This window comes from Labrus bergylta, chromosome 13, assembly GCF_963930695.1.
Source record: "Labrus bergylta chromosome 13, fLabBer1.1, whole genome shotgun sequence".
Classification (NCBI taxonomy): domain Eukaryota; kingdom Metazoa; phylum Chordata; class Actinopteri; order Labriformes; family Labridae; genus Labrus; species Labrus bergylta.
Genome location: NC_089207.1, coordinates 8,999,935 through 9,018,326, shown reverse-complemented (window position 1 = coordinate 9,018,326; position 18,392 = coordinate 8,999,935). Strand labels below are relative to the sequence as shown.

At 40.6% G+C, this 18,392-nt stretch overlaps 2 protein-coding genes across 8 annotated transcripts in view; one reads left to right on the top strand and one right to left on the bottom strand.

Moving 5' to 3' along the window:
- Positions 1–7,412, bottom strand: part of pdia5 (protein disulfide isomerase family A, member 5) — a 57,350-nt gene extending 49,938 nt beyond the window's left edge. Inside the window, exon 1 of the mRNA XM_020651250.3 lies at positions 7,293–7,412. Coding sequence (XP_020506906.1) covers positions 7,293–7,358 — 66 coding nt within the window. The 5' untranslated portion in view covers positions 7,359–7,412. The remainder of the gene's footprint in view (positions 1–7,292) is intronic.
- Positions 7,413–8,936: 1,524 nt separating this feature from the next.
- sema5ba (sema domain, seven thrombospondin repeats (type 1 and type 1-like), transmembrane domain (TM) and short cytoplasmic domain, (semaphorin) 5Ba) overlaps positions 8,937–18,392 on the top strand; it is a 182,480-nt gene continuing 173,024 nt past the window's right edge. For 3 of the 7 annotated variants that reach the window (XM_065961973.1, XM_065961972.1, XM_029280655.2), the window contains exon 1: positions 8,946–9,167. The gene's annotated coding sequence lies outside the window, so the exon portion shown is untranslated. Of the gene's footprint in view, positions 9,168–18,392 lie in introns of all 7 variants that reach the window. The other 4 variants (XM_065961971.1, XM_065961970.1, XM_065961974.1 and 1 more) reach the window with 3 other exon arrangements.

Sequence of the window (18,392 nt, the reverse complement as noted above, 5' to 3'; positions counted from 1 at the left end):
TACACACAATATTTTGATGCATCTTTGGCAGAATCCACTGTTACAGCTGTAAATCCAAACAAGCATACAGCTCCTATCTTCTGTGAAGGACCAAGTTGAAAACATCAGACAGGGTTGTTCAACCTTTCAGGCATTAAGGTTGCACACACTCGGCAATAAATTGCTTTTCACTGATTGTGCACATTAACTTAAAACATAATTTCTGCTAAGTTGTTTGGGTTGGACTTTATGTTATGCTCTGATTGTAAAGGCTATGGGAACATTTATGTTCATAAAGCAGGTTGTCTATATGCAAAGTGCAAAATATATGAGCAATAACAAATTTGGCAGGGTTTAACTTGTACTTGGTAAATACTGACATAAATACCATTGTATCAATTTATTTTGAAATGTATACTGGACATTGTGCAAAATGTATTTTTATACATTTTCAGAATCTAAAAAGAACAGAGTGAATTTATTGTATTAACACTAAGTGCATTATGTACCTTTTAAAAGTATTTTTCTTTCACTCATTCGGGTAATGTAGACTAGGGGATTCTCATCTTACTTAGAGGAGCATGTTTGTAGGTTCAAATAAGTAATAAAAATACGGAGAGCTTCAATGCCTTGGTCTCTTTAAATGTTTTAAACCTTCAAATGTGGATTGCATACAGCATCAAACAGATTATGAGCTGACTGTTTGTCATGTATGGATTACAAAACAATGACAGGAACTGCAAACAGACACATTTAAATGTAATTCCTGCACAGAATGTACCGTCTGACACCTACACCTACAGCCGAGGCAGCTGAGAATGAAACTGATGCTGTCATCAAGCCAAAGTCCCTGATATCTCAGATATGACACGATTCTTCCACCAACTGAGGCGTGAGTCATCTTTAAGTGACAGATGTACAATAATAGAAATAACAAGACAGTACCGACAGTTTCCTCACAAACCATCTTAAGAGACAGGTCCATTCAGAGGCAGCGTTATGGCACTGCTGACGATTAAAGCTAGAGATTTATTACAATAAAGCACAAACACGCTCAGCTGAAAAAAACAAAACAAAACAAAAAACAGGGAAGTAACAGAGCAGCTTTATAAAGAGTTAATTTTGAGGTTATGAGCGGGAGGAAGCCACAGAAATAAATTGATAACAAAAAATAGTTGTGCTGACACAATCCAATTTATTTTCATGGCGTCTGATTTTATCTGCTCAGTGTTGGTGTTCCTTTTCTTTCTCCACCTCCTACAGTAAAAAGCCATTTTTCAACTTGAACTGCAAGTGATGATAAATCAGAGAACAAGGCTCTGTATTTATCAGCCATCTTGAACAGCTGTCTAGTTCTCTCCTGAAACGACAATGTGCACTTTGGCACCCACCAAAGGTCTCTGACGGCGACTGAACTGTTGCAAGACACACATAGTGCTGTCACTCTTAAGACAACGTGCATTTTCGGAACAAGATGGTGTGACACACTTCCTCTGGTAACAGGGGGACAGGCGTCCATTGCTTTTAGCCCAGGTCTTATACTTCAATGTTTTCAACTTTTAAAAAAGTATAAAAGCTAATACCATCCAGTGTTACATGATTTTTGACACTGCTGAGTATTTTTCCATAACCACACATTCAAAGCTATTTATAGGTTGCAGCTCTGGGGCCTCATTGTATATTGTGTTCCATTTAAGGCTCTTATAATTCAAAAAAACCTGCACAATGGAGCAAAATGGACTGGAAGGTGCATGATGGGTTCAGCATGAGAAAAAACACGAGCATATTCCCACATTTACTACTTACATTGGTGATGGTAATGACAGTCTATTTCCATTGAGTCAGGGGACAAGAGTTCATTGTTCCCTGTTCATAAAAAACTTTTTTTTTTTAATCTGAGCAATATTATTTAGGTCTTGGTCATCCAATACTGCCACTGAAATCCTGGACTGATGGTGTCTGGGTGAAATGCATATATGTAGCATAATGTATAACAATGAGTGTGAGATGATCTTTTTCCCCCTTGAATATCTAATAACTGACCCTCATTAGCATCACTAAGTGGGAAAGGCAGATCCATGAATATGTGCATCATGGTTAGTCAGAATGAATCTGATTTCTTTATCATGATGCAGCTCCAATGAGTAAGCTTGGCACGTAAAAGTTCAATTCTATGTATCAATGCATTCATTATGAATTAACAACATGAGCCTATTCAAAGTTATCAAGCCCACAATGGTCCATAACGTGTCTGATTGACAGGTTAACAATGAAAAAAGCTCATTCATTTTCAATTGCATGAAATGCAAAAAAAGAAAAGAAAATTCAGATTTTAGAGTGTGTAGTTGAGCCCCTTACTTCATTAATATCTTAATCCTTTCTACCATCAGACTTTTTTTTTTTTTACAGGATTCCTTCATAGAGGCAGAAGACCTGAGTCAGGAATGTGAAAAATGCAAAGCTATCTGTCAATAAATGGGCCGAGAAAGATTTTCCAGGAATGTTGAAAAACGTTTTGATGGGACGTTTTGATTTTGGAATTTCTTGTTGCTCCATTTGGCATTCTACAGAGTTAAAGAGCTAGCCTTAGCACTTAGCAGGGAGTGACTGATTGGCCCAAAAAAATAAGTATTTTTTGGAAGTTATGAATCTATTTAAAATATCAGAAGAAAAGAATCTCGATTTTTACATTTAGCGATTTTCCCCCACCCCTCATTATGTGAACTGTCTAAATGCCAACTGGCCTTTGGTGTGACCTCTAAAAAAAATCCATTCTGACAGCTGAAAACTACTTGAATTTTGTTAACCATCTATTACACCACTGAGCAGCATGCATGTGAAGGCTCTGTTGAACTGGCCTTTTTCTGACTGCACGACTCATTGCTTAGAGAAAATCCATTACAGCCATATACTGTACTTCCCCCCCTTCCTTATGTGCCATAAAGGTTACGTCCAATCGTGTTGCTGTAAATAAATGTGGCGCTAACAGGGCTGTGGGCACCCAGCCCCTGCTTGCAACCCACACCCTCCATCTGCTGTGACAAATCTGCTAAATGAATGGCATCCACTTCCAGCAGCATTACCGAATCAGCACAAATCAAAGCAGTGTTAGTCAAGCACTTGAGTTTTCGTCTGACTAATGAGCCAGTCAGGTGTGTGTCGACCGGACAATTTTAAAGGAAGCTTATAGGTGATGGAAGAAGAGGATATGTCTACTAATATGCTCACGTTACATTGTGGAAGATGGCATACAGTATATAGACACATAGTGTTGTTCAGTTGTTTCTTTAAGCAGGAGTTTACTGGTTTGAAATTTGAATTGCAGTCTTGGATCAACTTCTTTTGTTTGAACAGTTGGGGCAAACAAAAATCCTTCTGTGCAAAGATAATGAAGTCTTATCAAATGCAACTTGATATGTAGATGTATTTCTAAAATTCATTTGGATGGATGGCTTTCTATGTTTCAGTCTACAGCTTCATGTTAATCCTGAGTGTTGACATTGGTCTGATTACTGTATTTCTATGGGCTCAGCAGCTCAGAGTTAAAGGCATGTGTATAATACTCTGGTCTTGTAAAATGTTAACAAGCGTCAGCTATCTGCCACTGGGGGTTTTAGATGGATCTAGTGTAGGACTATAGGGAAAGTAGATCAGTTATTTATTGTAATGCAATGCATCTACTGGCGCACAAAATATGTCAATTAAAATGTGCAGTGTGTTTTTTTACAATAGCTATTAGTCTTGTAAAAAGTGTTATTGCCCAGAGCTGTAAAGGTTATTATTGATAAATGTATCATATAAAATATATGGTCAACAATTCCCATTGATGATGTCAATATTGTTTTTTCATCTCCTTTAAGTAGACATAGATATGGAGTTAGATGCAGTTTCTCTAGCAGTCTATTCTTAAAACAAGCAGTTAACTAGTGGCCTATTTTCTTTTGTTGATAATTGCAGTATTTTTGTGCACATGGCCTGAAATTCCTGCTGAGCACCAAATGCCACTAAAATCTGTTTTTTAGGGGACAAATCAATAAAGACTAACAGCCCCCCCCCATCAGAGCTAACCTTGCTTATTTCTTGAATCTGTAAACAAAATGTCACAGAGAACATGTAGGCTCTCATAGAGTATTGATTATTTTGGCCTGAAAAAACAAACACATTTTATAATTGACAGGGAGACAATTTGAGTTTGCCAGCCACGGGCAGTGGAATTAAAGAGTTCATTTTGTGTGCGTGTGCATTTGAAGGGAGTTTGGATTAAATTGTTTTGACAGGCAGGACTCGACCGTCCAGACAGCTGCCCTCTAACAAAGTGCTGCAGTGGGTTTATCCCCTCCCCTTGTGGAATCACCTTCATATAACCCACACAGACTAGTGGTTGGTGATAAGGACAAAATCTGTCACAGGATTGTGGAAATAATGATGTATCATAATTAAAGCTGCAGCAAATGATTGAATTGCAACACCCGTTTATCTACCGTTGTTTTTTCCTCCCTCGTCCACTTTCTTTGGCTTATAGCGAGGCTGGCACTTGGCAGCCTGCCAAAAATGTAGTCTGTCTTACAGACTCATGTAATTCAACATGTTGCCATCATGTTAGGGATAAAGCTCCACAAGGTCTCCATTATCGGGAAACAATGGGCGATGTGGAGGAACTGTGTCTTTCTCGTGACAGCTGAGAGTTTGATAAACAATCAAGACTCGAATGCAGGAAAACATTCAGTATGTTTACGTGCAGAGTCGAGTTGAGCTACGGTGATACTGTAGCTCCATTAGGCCATTTAATTGGACTGCAGCTGTCGTATCAGAACAAATGCAACGGGTGAAAATCAATTTATTGATGCAAGTATGTCAGATTCTGCTGGTAGGTGGCGATATGCCGCCATTCAGCTAATTCCTACTGGACCTCCTCCCAGTTGACCCATTAACGTCACATATTAAACAACCCATGTAAATCAATGTTTTATTGTTGGTATTTTGTATTACTTCAGCTGACACAACATAAATTGTGTCCGTCCAAGATTGCCTGGTTCTCGCTCTAGCAATTGCCAAAATACCGTCTTCTTTTCTTCTATGCATGTGTACGCTGTTTGACTTCCGAGTCAACGCCTGGTGTGGAAACTGTGGCGCAAACATGAAACGCAGAGGCCAGTTTGGGGCCGGATGAAGCGTATATGCAAGAGTAAATGGATCGCCAACTGCGTTATAGGTGTGACCCAATTTCAGTCAACAATAAAGATGGCTGCCAACTTCAACCTTTAACTTGAGGGTGTTTCTCTCCATAACATGCTGACAGCTATAGGCTATTTAAACATCCTCCTATTTGATTATCCTGCAGCAGAACAATTACACTTAACATCCAGGCAAGGCCGGCAAGGAGGCAGTTGGAGACTCCAATCTTGGACTTCATGAACAAACGAGTATTAACGCAATCAAGGTGAGTATTGATATCCTAACACTGGAGTATGTAGACATATGCGCACATCAGTTGTGGTCTTGTGGACGTAAAAACATACGAGTCAGCACTTTTAATGTCACAGTCACGATTTCATTTCAGGTCACGTTTGCTGTGGCACATTGCCAACATATCAAATAGTGCCACCTTACAAATGCACACAGAGAGCAATCTACTTACAGTGTAAACACAACCAAGTTCCACCCATGTTTGCCAAGGTATGCTGCCATACAGGAAGCGAAGCAGGAAACGGTCTGGATCAGCATTACACACAGAAATGTGATACATGATACACTTTGTACACATTGAATTATTAGAAGATTAAAGACTTAAAAGGAATGCACTCGTGTGTTAGTTTCCATACCATGAATCTTCAATATATTTGCAGATGACTTGCATTTTTGACATTTTCTGATATATTCTTCTTATATTTCCAGGTTAGCTAGGGTCTTCCATTTCTCTCCAGGATGGAGGTGGACAAAAAGATATTGAACTACATCCTCCAAATTCTTCACGGAGATTATCAAACCCATGTAAAATACTCATACTGCAAGAAATATTTCAAGCTAGTTTGACCTAAGACAGGGGTTGGGCAACTGGGGGCCCGGGGGCCACATGCTCCGACCTTAAATGTGGCCCTCAGGTTAATTTTTTACACATCAATTAATTGGAAACATGAAGAAAACATGATGAAATCTGCCATGAAATCATGAAAACCAGAAATATGTCCATAATAATATCTGATCACTGGTATATGTTGAGTTAAATTTGAGACATAATCGACTGTAATCGTTTAATTTGGCCCCTCTGGCAGTGAGAATTAAATGAATGTGGCCCTTGTTGTGACCAAAGTTGCCCATCCCTGACCACCTGAAGAACTGAAAACTCAGTGTCTGTGCACTACAAACACACAAGAGCTGAAGTGGAATAAAAAAAACACTTCCTGAAAGAAGCTTAAGGCATGATGGAGAGCTCCGGGGGGGGGGGGTAAGCATGCAAAAATGAGTAGGCATTTTAGGACTAAACATGTTTCATTACCAGTTGGGTAATTGTAATTAATGTAATAGTTCACTACAGGCCTACACTTAATACAAAAACAACTTCCATTCATTGAAGATTAGTTTTAATGCTGCATAACCAGTTCAGTTCTGACTGTGTCATGTGACCTGAAAGGATTCTGCACTACTTCCAAAGGGCACCTCTGAGATAAACTGCATAGTTACTGTTAACTGATAGGTCACACCCACCTGTGAATGTGCAACATTGTGAAAGTCAGTTTTGAACTTTCAATTCCATTTACAAACTCCAGTGACTGAACAGTTGAGTCCTGCTGCGGTTTAAAAAAAACAACAACAATAAACCCGCCATAACGTAAGATTTGAAGTAAAACAGCAGAAGCTACATAAGGTGGGGGTGTGGGGTGTGGGGTGAGGGGGGCTGTGGAGAAATACGTCACCTTAACGGTTCTGATTTTGCTCATTTCTCCGGTTCAAGGAGCTCAAACACAGGGGAGTCACCCCCGTGTTACACAGCCGACCATGGGGAAGAAACCCCGCTCTGTGCAGGCAGACATGCGGAGACACATTCAGAGCTTTTACCTGCGCAACAGTAACCGCAGTCCACCCCACATTTCAAACCAGCTAGTCACATCTGAGCCCCAAGTTCAGTCAAGGGGCTGTCAACTTTACCTCCTGCACGGCGGTACAGGCTGCAGACGAGACGCGGCGAGGAGCGATTTCAAAAATTCTGTTTCTCCAGAGCTCCTTCATGAAACGTCCACAAACAACCTCCGGGAATGACGCAGAAAACCCGGAACAGTTTACAAAGCACACACAAGAGGTTCGTTTTGACTCACCAGCAACACCAGCATGAACATTGTCGCCTCTCTCATCCGACTCCCGTATCGGTTCCGAGAGGCCATGATGCCGTTGCCACGTCTGGATACGCAGGCGCAATCGGGTTTTTTCCACGGATTCTCGGGCACGGCGCAAGGCTCCTTGGGTAATGTAGTTTTTGAGGAATGTTCAGTGGGAGGCGTCGTACCTGCCCCCTCCAAACCTAGCTGTTTCTGTCATGTTGTTTGGATATCATTGAATGTAAGTAGCCTACTATTGTCAACATGAGCTTTTTTTATAATCAGCACAACGCAGCCAGTTGTACTGCAAGACAATTAATTAAACATGAGTCTAATTAGTAAATTGGCTTGTGAATGAATGGCTCTTAATTAGCTCTTTATCAATTCCACTTCCCTTCCTTCCAAGAATAAGGTTTGATTATAGCTGTATGATGTGCTCCACAGATTTAATACAGTACTTGGACTTAATCATTTAATTCTAATTTAGACAACTAGGCTACTTATTCAAAATAAAAACAAACACAAAAATATAAACTAATCAGCATGTTAAAAAAAAAAAAGAAAGAAAAAAGAAAACTTTATATTTACATTAGAAAAAGGCAGAGACAAAGCGTTGAATTCAAAACGTGGGCTTCATTCAGATTAACCTTGTTTTATCTATTAATGTTTTTTTTTTGTATAGTTTATAGACCCATATAGATTGATATCCAATAAGCTTATGATTTAAACATCCCTATAAATTCTACCACAGGGTATAGGTAGCCTACTAGACTAGAACATATCGTAGGACATAATATAACAGATTAAATGTAATAGTATAGAATACAACAGAAAACAATGACCTAATTTACCTTATCAAAAAGCAGAACAAGTTTCTGATTTGAGCTTGTTGTATAGGCCTTTTTTTTTTACAGTTTATTTGTCCACTTTCTGACACCCCAGCCTAAATAATGATGATCACTGATTGAGAATACAGCAGAGTAGGATCAAACTAGTCAATCAAAAATAATAAAGTAACCCCGTTAGTTTGTTTTTGCTGCATCAGAATGATAAAAACAGTAAATTAGCAGTTATTTGGTTTGTTTACGTGGATTGTTTGTTACCATTTGCTTAACTCATTTCTAATTCCTCCTTCCTCAGACCAGTCAGGGGGCAAATACTAGGCACGCCTGCACTGGGAAAAGCAGTATATTTTAATGGGGTTTGGCTTGTACCATTTTCCCTACACCTGTCTGACCAAATAGGCCTGTAGAACAGAAGCCAAAGGACTGAACTAGGTCTCATGGCAATATGTGGCCACACTTGTCTGAGTTCTTTTGTCTTCTATGATCAAAACAGCAGCGCATGAAAAACACTTCGCTTCCCAAAGGGGAATAAATTGCCAGGTAACCCGTGTGCACCCCGCACACACCGCAGCAGGTACCGTGGAGTCCCAGGCAACGACGCGCGGGACAAACCTTTCCCAGAAGCCTCTCTGTCTCTGAGCTGCACGCTGTGATTCACTCTCAAACACTGTCTGCTTTTCGCTCTGCTCGGAAACCGCGGTTGCGACACTCTTCCAGCTCTCTGGAGGGTTTCCATGCTTCTTTCCCACTGCGCTTGCAAATCGGCCCCATCTTTGCTTACCGATCACCCCCCCCCACCCCTTCTGTCCCCCCTCCTCCTCCTCAGCCCGGTGGTATCGTCCGACGCTCAAGGAGAGGGAGAGCGCAGTTGTTGGCTGCAGGTCGCTGGGAGAGGGACGCGCACAGTGGCTCAGGACACAACACTAGAACCCGTTTCTTTTCTGTATCTACTGTTAAAAGTGCGAGTGTGATTCTCTCCTCATCTCTGCCTGGTTTTATTGTCAACTTTCGGATTAAAACATCTTCGAAGGTAAGAAAAAAACCCACTTTTTTCCATCTTTTCTTGGGGAAAAAATACATGAAATTACGAAACAAAAGCACTTTTTGAGATGTGTTGTGCATCAGCTTCAAGCTTGAATCCGGCTTTGGATTTGTTGTTAAAGGCGAAATGGACGTGGGTCGAGTGTGATTAGGGTGCTGTATTTTTAAACCGGAGGCAAACAACACTATAGCCTCCTTTAACTTGATAAATTAACGAAAATCACCCTCCATCACTAATGGATTGGCTACTCGTGCTTTCTTCAGCCACGCTGAGCTGTGGGTTCCGTTTTTCCGTGGACCATTCTTCCATCAGGCTGGGTTTTGTGCAATGTGTCTTCTTTATTTTATTGTAACACTTCCCTGCGCTTTTGCCCACTTTTGTCTGCCTCAGGCGAGGCGATTTTCCCGTTGATAGCATGTGTTATTCAGAGCAGTTTGCAGCTCCTTTATGCCATGCCAGTTTTACTTTCCACTCACGTTTCATCCCAGGATCAGAGGACCATTTGTGGGCTGCAGGAGCTGCCTGTGCCTGCCACATTAGCGCTGTCTCAAACTTACTTTGTTCTGCACGCTGCTCTGTGGTGCATATCCAGGCGAGATGTCAACTTAAAAAAAAATCCTCAAGAGAAACTTCTTTATCACTGAGATCAATTAATGTTAGTCGATTCCCTCAGTGCTGTGCGTTTATGTTGTATTTTTCTTTCTTCAAATTGTCTCAACTCAGACGTCGCTGACTAGTTTATACCACAAATAGCTCGTGCAAGATTAAACATCTAAATGCACCCTTCCCAACTTTGCTTTTAAAAAACAAAACAAAAAAAACCGACTTAATGCTGCTAACGATGACCTCATTGCTGATCAATTCCAATTAACAAATTGGCTTTTACGCGCGGAATATGCAGCCTTTACGCACACACCGAGTGCAAGTGTCCTACATCCTTTTATTCTCTCCAAATCCTTCAAATGTTCGTGGGACTAATTCCGCACGAGAACGCTGAAACCAGCTCAGAAAGTCATTATTCAAGAGCTTGTCACTCGGATGAAATGCTTCTCAATTTCTCCGCGATACATGCAAGACAGACAACCCAGTTCTGTGTTATTTTGAATTGTAAAGAAGGATAAGAGTCTTGCAGAGAACTTCTCAGAGTTGGAGTGTTGGATAAAGAAATGTAGTTTCCAAGGTGGAAAATAGGACATTTTCCTCTCGCATGCTTTTTTAAGTTGATTGTTCTTAAAAATGCATTGTTGTATCAGGAGAAAGGGTTGTGTTGTTGTACAACAACAGAGGGCAGTGTTGAGCAGTTTTGTGCAGCTGTGTGAACACCTCACCAGGTGATGTTTGCTGCACCAGGAGCTGGACTGTCTTTGTGCTGTGTCCTCCACAAGTGAACTCGGAGAGATATTCTGCAGACCAGCTTGTGCTGCACTTATGAAAGCTTGGACAAATGGAAACAAGCAGGGACCAATGTGCTTGTTGCTGGTGTGATTTGCTCAGTTGATAAAATGTCAAGCACTTCTGAACAAGCTTTTATCTGCGAGTGGTTTAACAAGAACAGCTTCCACAGACGTTTATTCCATAACTGGTGTTTAAAAAAGCTAAAGGTTTAAAATATCTCTTTCACTCGACTTAATTAATCAAACAACTTATTCACTTGAAAGCTATTTTTCACCACCGCGGGGGCTTTTAGAAGCTGTTTTAGAGCTGCACTCTTTTCTCATCTGTAGCTTTTTATTGAGCCTCAGAGGTTCAACAGCATCAATGAAGGGCTCTGTATTATTCATTAACACTCAAACGGCTCTCAAATGCAGCCGAGCATGGCTGCTGTGGGAGACGTGTCGGATGACAACAAGTTTGAGTTGGAGCTGAGCTCTTTTGTTCTGTTCAAAATATGCAACAACAAAAAAAAACCCAGAAACTATTTACATGGCTGTCCCTGAATCATTTCATAACTATAATTATTGATGGTAATATGAGTAGTCTGCAGTTTTAGCCCTCTCTGTAGACTCATTATTGCTCACCATCCTGATTAATGCAGCCCAGTTTAATATCCAAACAACTTCATTCTCCCATCTGGAATTCAAAACAGCATTTGGCACAACTCCTGTATTTATTTAGTTCATTAATCAACACGTGTGAAAGTCCCATACCCCTCACTCCCCTGCGTTTTGATTGATATTCATATATTCATACAGGTTTTTGTCAGGCCCACATGCTTGTCTTATGGATGATTAAGGCTTTTGTAATATGAAGAGCTGTTTTAGTGTCCTGGGTCGCTCTTTTCAAATGGAAAACAGGTTTTCATCTTTGATGAACTTATGAGGGCTCTTGACAGGTCCTGGTGAGGAGGGTGGGCAGGGACCAGAGCAGCAGAGATCTGAAACAAAACATTAACTAGATGGAGGACCCCAAAACTCCTTTAAGACCACCTCTATGTTCACTTTTCATTCATCCGTCTTTCCTTTATGTCCTTGTAGTTACAGTTTTTCGGTTGTTATGCAGAGTACTGTATCTCTGTGGTGTCTGATGTCTACATAAATATTTCATTTTCACGAAGAAATGTGGTAGGTGTGTGTGGAGTGGATGAGCTAGCCATGTCTTCATCAAATTTTTAATGACACATATTTAAAATATGTGCCGTGTGGATTATTCATGTCGTCGGGCATCATGTGAGCAGAGACAAACAGATATGAAAGTTTAATGTGTCGAGAATTTGATCCGTCCTCTCCTCCATTAGATATGACTTCTCCAAGAAAAAGAAAAGCAATATACCATTTTCAATGCAGTCTGAGCGTAACACTTGTGAGAGTGTTGATGTTTGTGTGACTAAAGAGATAAACTGATAGGTAAAACTGGTCAGAGAAACACACATCATACAGCTACACTTACACATATTTCAAGGCGTATGAACATAGAAAATGCATCTTAAGGAAAAGCAAAGTGTTCTCCAAGAGTTGACGTTTTTTTTTTTTTCATTGCAAAGTGCAGTTTTTTTTCTTGATAAAGGAAGGTAAAAGTGACAGCTCCAGCTGCATGATGTTTCTGCTTTTAGTCTGTCGTTCAGCTGTTTGGCTTTTCATGCACGTCAAACAAGCACTCTGAGATGTTTGCAGACACGTACATGAACCCTTATATCAGTTTATATATGCACTGTAACACGTCTTGCTCTTTCTTGAAAGCAGCCTTGACAAATATGCATTTCCTTGCTTTAAAAGCCCAGGAAGTATGCTCTGAGAAGTGCTGCGAGGCAGTGAGTGGCAATAGCTGAGACATGCTCTGCCGACCGTTGATCTTGATTTGCTCTCTTTTCCACACTCCCCGAGCCTGGCACGCCAAAGCGAAGCGGAGGGAGATTGTGGACTTTTAAAGTGGCCTTCTTGAGCAAGGATTCACATGGTAATTAGGTCAGGACACAGTGAGGAAAAAACAAAGCTGTGGGCATGCGGAGAGAGCAGAAAACATACAGCGTTTTCTGTGAAGAAGTTTCAAGGAGAGTTGAAGAGACACACATGAGAGATGCTTCCTCAATGTGGCTCTATGAGCTCTGAACACAGCAGCGGCATTGTAGTGTCTGTTGCTCTATGTTGGGTAAATATAATGCCAGATTTGAAGTCACAGCTTGTGTTTGCAGATATGGTCTAAACCTTCACTGTCACACAGTGTTGACAAAAATGATATTTACCAGTCACACACATTATTGGAAGCAGCATTCCTTGTGTTACTTGAAATGAAATAAGAGTTGTTCTGATACAGGATTGCCTCCTGTGATTGAAAACTGGAGCTGTGATGAAACATTTTCTGGAGATCTAGTTGTCTTAGGCAGAGGTATTACTCTCATACTGAGAGAATAAAGATTAACAATGCAGATGTATTCAAGGTAATGCCACCCGACGTTTTCACATTTTGAAGGCATGTTTGACTCTGCAATATTAATAGAGATATCATGCTTGTCTGAATCAGGCTAGAGTAGTGTGAAGCCATGTAGTACGGTTCCTAATAAGAGGAATGTAGGTTGAGATTTCGTAAATCTACGACCTTGAGTCCTTTAGAGACAAAGCCAGTCCACCTTTATCAGGTCCGCTGTTGAATCTTTACAGTCATCTGCAGGAGACGGAGAGTTAGATAAGGCACTGAGACGCACAAGGTGTTCACTTTGGCTTTAAGGTTTGTAACTGGCCTGAACATAAAAACATAAAGTAGCCCAGAAAGGATTGATTGAAGAATATTCTACTTCTGATATCGCCTAAAATGCAGCATGTATTGGCAGTCATTGCAAATATCTTACACCAAAATGAATGAGTCCTCTTAAAGATATACTTGTTCTCATCTTCCTAGAAAGAAGCATGCAACGCAAAAACACAAGTTATGGCTGCTTTTAGCACCGGTTATTGTAACGCAGCAAAGAAGAACTGATTTCAATTATTGTGCGATGACTCCCAACATGGCGGTGCAAAAAATATCAGCAATCAGCTGTTCAACCAATACTATGTAAAGTGCCTTCCATATGGATTGACATTCTTTGGACTTTTCCAGGTTTTCCAGTGTTACTTCGTCATATTCAAATAGATTTATTTGGGCTTTACACTATTTGATTAAGAAACAAGGGCAGTCCAAAAAAAGCAGCCATCTGCTGGATGAACAAGTTGACCTGAAATCAGTTGATTGCATTTGATCTCGGTCATGGGGTTTCACAGCTTAGCCCTCAAAGCTTTTCATTTTTTTATTTGTGAAAATTTAAAATACCATGTTCTACTCCCTCACACTGAAAATGTATACAAGCGGGGTTATTACAACTGAAGCACTCAATGTAAATCATTATCAACCAATACTCAAGTCTAGCTAACAGATGGAATCAGCAACAGGCTTGACGGATAAACTTTGCTTTTCTGCCACAGAGCACCCTAACGAGAGTCAGCCTCAGACTTGGGCTCACTCTTTTGTTTTCTGACAGGGTGTGTTAGAGGGAGAATGTGCTTGTGATAACCAGACAGCTTGAGCTGGAGTCAGCGGAGGGAGGCCGGCGGTCTGCGTGTTGCAGTCTGAGCTGGTGGGTGGAAATGAATAATTCCACGATGTCTGTCTGGGTCCCCTCAGCCCTCCCAGGATCTCATTGTTTCTGAATGCAGAGTGCACTTGGCGTGGCCTTCATGCACAGTGTCGTTGTGTCTGACTGTAACCTGGCCTTCCTCTGCCTCGACGCACAACCAATCCTCGCGTGTGAAATCCAATACCGCTGCAGTGTCTCTGTTGTCGGCGCTCTGTCTGCAACCCTGCTAATTAATGTTCAATGCCACCCAAACAGTCTTAATTTGTCTCTGGAACGTTATCATCATTGTTTGCCCGCCCCTTCCCTGTGCTGTTGTTACCACACCTTTATAAACACGGTGAATAGGGATGAAAAGGACAAGCAGGCTGTCAAGCAGGAATAACAAGCTGGAGTGAAAACTGTTCCAGAAAATACATTATTCTTCTATAGTGTTTAATCTTGCTCAACAAATACAATAATTTATTATTCAGGGCATGTACCATGTGCTCTATTTTCAAACACTTGTTGTTTCCAGCTGCTAATGTGGGGGTTTATTGCTTTCCTTTGTTTTGAGTGAATGTAAACTGGACGTCATAACATGAAGTTGGTCTCCGACTCTCCGAGCACTTTTAATCGACAATTTGTTCTTCAATTTACAGACACAAAGCTTAAAGAAAAACAATTAATCTAATAAAAACTGGCAATTATGAAGCTTGGACTAGCTAACTGCTTGAGATGCGCCGATGCAATTTTCTTCCATCTGATACTGAGTCAGATACCTAGATTAGGGTATTTGATGTTATCTAGCATCCCTTTCAAATTATTGCTGTATAAAATATACAATGTTTGTCTATTTTTATGGAATGAATTCCTTACCCTTGCGTTTGCCAGTATTCAAGTCTTTTTTGGCCTGGGGTTAGCTTACTAAAAGCTTCGGAACCTAAAAACAAGCTAACAACAGGTTAAGATAACATTAGCGGCAGCTTTCCATGTCCTGAAGGGCGGAATCTACCCTTTTTTACGGAAAGTCCTTTATGTTATACTTCTACATTTCTACATATTTTATACTTCTACCTACATATTAAAACAGTACCTTTGTCCTGGAAAAATGCACATCTCTGACATTTCACTCGCTAGCTTAGACTAGCGTTACCCACTAAGTTCACAACTTACTGCTTTAGTTTGCTTTCTTTGATAATATATCTGAAACAACAATTTCCATGAGTAGCTGATTAGAGCCATAATATTTTTCATTGCTGTAGTAGCCAAACTGATTAATCGGCGGATATTAGCTTATCCAGTGACCATCAATATCCCCTTATTTTATCGCAGACATTCGCTCATATTACTAGTTTTATTCACCAGTCAAATAGCATTTCATTGTAGTTTCAGTGTATTACACTAGCAGTACTCTGTCACCATCAGAATTTCCGTTATGGATTACAACAAGCATTATCACTCTCCAGAGTGTCGAGCGTTGATGCACGTACATGCCATGTTACTTTTCCAGTTGAGTGACCATCTTGTCTTCGTTGTATTGTATATCTTTTCCACAAGTGTTTGATAACTGCATTTGAAGGATCAACGCAATAAACGTGTAAATGTACATCTATCTCTACAGATTTCATAGATCTAAAAAAAAAAAAAGATATCGGCAGATTTGTTTCTCTTCCTTATATCGGTATCGCTCCCAAAAATCCAATATCGGTCGTGCTCTACTATGTAAGGTCCTGTTTGTTAAAGAAGAAGAAACAAGTCAATTTTTTGGGAAGCTAATAAATTTCTGTACTGGAATGTTGCATTGATTGGCGTGCTTACCTGCTATACTACATTTAAAGTGTTATCAAAGGCATTTCTTATACACTGCAGTAATAATCTGAAGAACTTTACTGACTTCTTGAAAATCAGTTGAGAATATATTTATATAGTTTCACTGCATTCCTGGTCTATTTGTCATTTGAACTGCAGCTTTTAAACTGAAGGTTTTTCCCTCACAGCATCAACTATTCAGCCTTTTCCTCCTTTTCACACTCTCTCATTGTTATCCCTCTTGGTATTAGATGAGGTGTGAGCATTGTGAGCAAGTATGCGGTCATACCTGCGTGTGCGCATGCGTGCATGTCTGAGCAATTTGATTTTTGTCTTTGTATGCGTGCGAAGCGGACGTGAAGGCATGTGCCTTTTCTCTCCCGTTCCTCCTCTGTTCAGGTCTGAGCAGGGCGAGAATAAAAGGGGCGCAAGAGGAGGAGAAAGTGCTCCCACAGTTGATTTGGCCATTGTGGGGGGAGGAACACTATTCCCATTGATGGCTCTGGACGCATGGCTGAAACCCCCAGAAGCTTTAGGAAGGGAGCTCATTCAAGGCTTGATGTGACCCGGAGGACGGGGTTGGAAGATGGGTGTTGAGCCCTTTGTGGGGACGGTGGGAACATTGTCCCTCGCTCCCCTTCTTTAATACCTCTCTGAACCACTGGCCCTGAGAGCTGAAGGGGCTCTCAGGTTGTCTGTTTTTGCTTTTTAAGACACTAGAGAGGTCTTTTATCATAGAGGTCTCACAAATGTTCAGTCTTCAAAGAGTTCTAAGAAGCACTTTAATTTAGCTTCCCATTAGAGATCTACCACGATTTTAACATCTATTTACCGGCGCTGAGCTGGTTTTTGGTGTCAATATTATATCCACATGATCAGGAGAGTTCTCGAATTATGTCATTTTGTAACGTTTTATGTTAAACTTCCCTGGCCCTTAATGCATCATTATACCTGAGTCCTTTGCTGTTATGTGCCATGACTCTCTTTTGCTAGAGCAAGTATTAGTTCTGGTGATTAAAACATCCTTTATTAACTGGTTTTCAAACTGCAAAGAAGAGAAAGGCCTCTAGTGGAGCTATAATGCTCATTGTCTTAATTTGAAAAATTGTCCCTCATTTTGTGTTTTGAAGATGCCGTGGCAGAACGCTGTCTGTCTGAAAAAGTCAGCCGTTGTGTATGAAAGTTGAGATCTGTTGGTTGTGAAGGCCACAGCGTAGGTTAAGGTGTGATGATTCAAATTGTTTTCATACCATAGGTCGGTGTTGAAGCGCCTTTGTTCATCATGTTTCTTCTTTCACTTTTTCAGGTTCTTTTAAACATTTTGTCATCCAGTAATAAAAAAAATGGTATTTGGCAAAAAAAAAACTTGAGATATAGTCAAACCTCAATGTTGCAATGATTAAAACTGTCAGCAGCCCTTAAATCATGACACAAGAAAGGTGTCTCATAGCACAAAACACGCATGTTAAGATCATATTTTGAAATACACGTGGAACTTGTGTCGACATATTCTTTGTTGGTGTATCTACCTTATACTCAGGAAATCAGAAATTCTTGTAATAGTACTCAATTAAACCGCTGTGTTAAGTGTTAAAGTTTTCTGAAGGATCCGAATCAGACCCTTACTTTGCTTTGACTCATCAGCATTCCTCTCAAGGATCTTGTAGTTTCAGGTATTTTACTTTGCAAAGCCCCATTGTGCACTACTTACAGCAATGGAATAAGGCTCATTTTCCCCTGCCATTCCCTCTAAAATGGTTCTATCTCTTCCAAATGGATTCACAGGGTGAGAGCTAAAATACTTTCTCGAGCCTGTGCTCACTGAAGTAATAGGTTTTGTAGTGAGCCCTCCAAACAAGACACATTGGAAACCCCAGTGGTATTCATCGAGCTATGTATTTACGCACTGTCAAGGAAAAGTTGATTTCACAGTACGTTTTTAACAATTTATTCCATTGTGTTTGATATTATTTTGCATTTTAGGGAGCTGCCACGATTCTGTGTGTCATCTAAACAGTAGCTGTAGTGAGTTTGGAGGCTATTAGCCAAAGAAAATCCTGACATGTTTACTTAAAGTTTTATTAACATTGGTTAGCTTCCAGCATCAGACTTTGATTAACTGCCTGTGATGGGTCGTATAACTGTCTCATTAGAAAGCACGGCACATGCACGTCTGCCGCTCAGCCGTCTGGCATGTGCGACTGTCTCTGCTTGTTTATTTTGTGTGTCCATGTGTTGTGTCCGTGTGTGCGTGTGTGTGACTGCCTGCCTTCCTCGCATTCTACATTTGCAGTAATGGTCAGGAAATCAGCAGTTAGCGATAGCAGGCAGCTGGTCTCCGCTTTTCTCCGTTACACCACAACTCTCCATAGCCGCAGCGT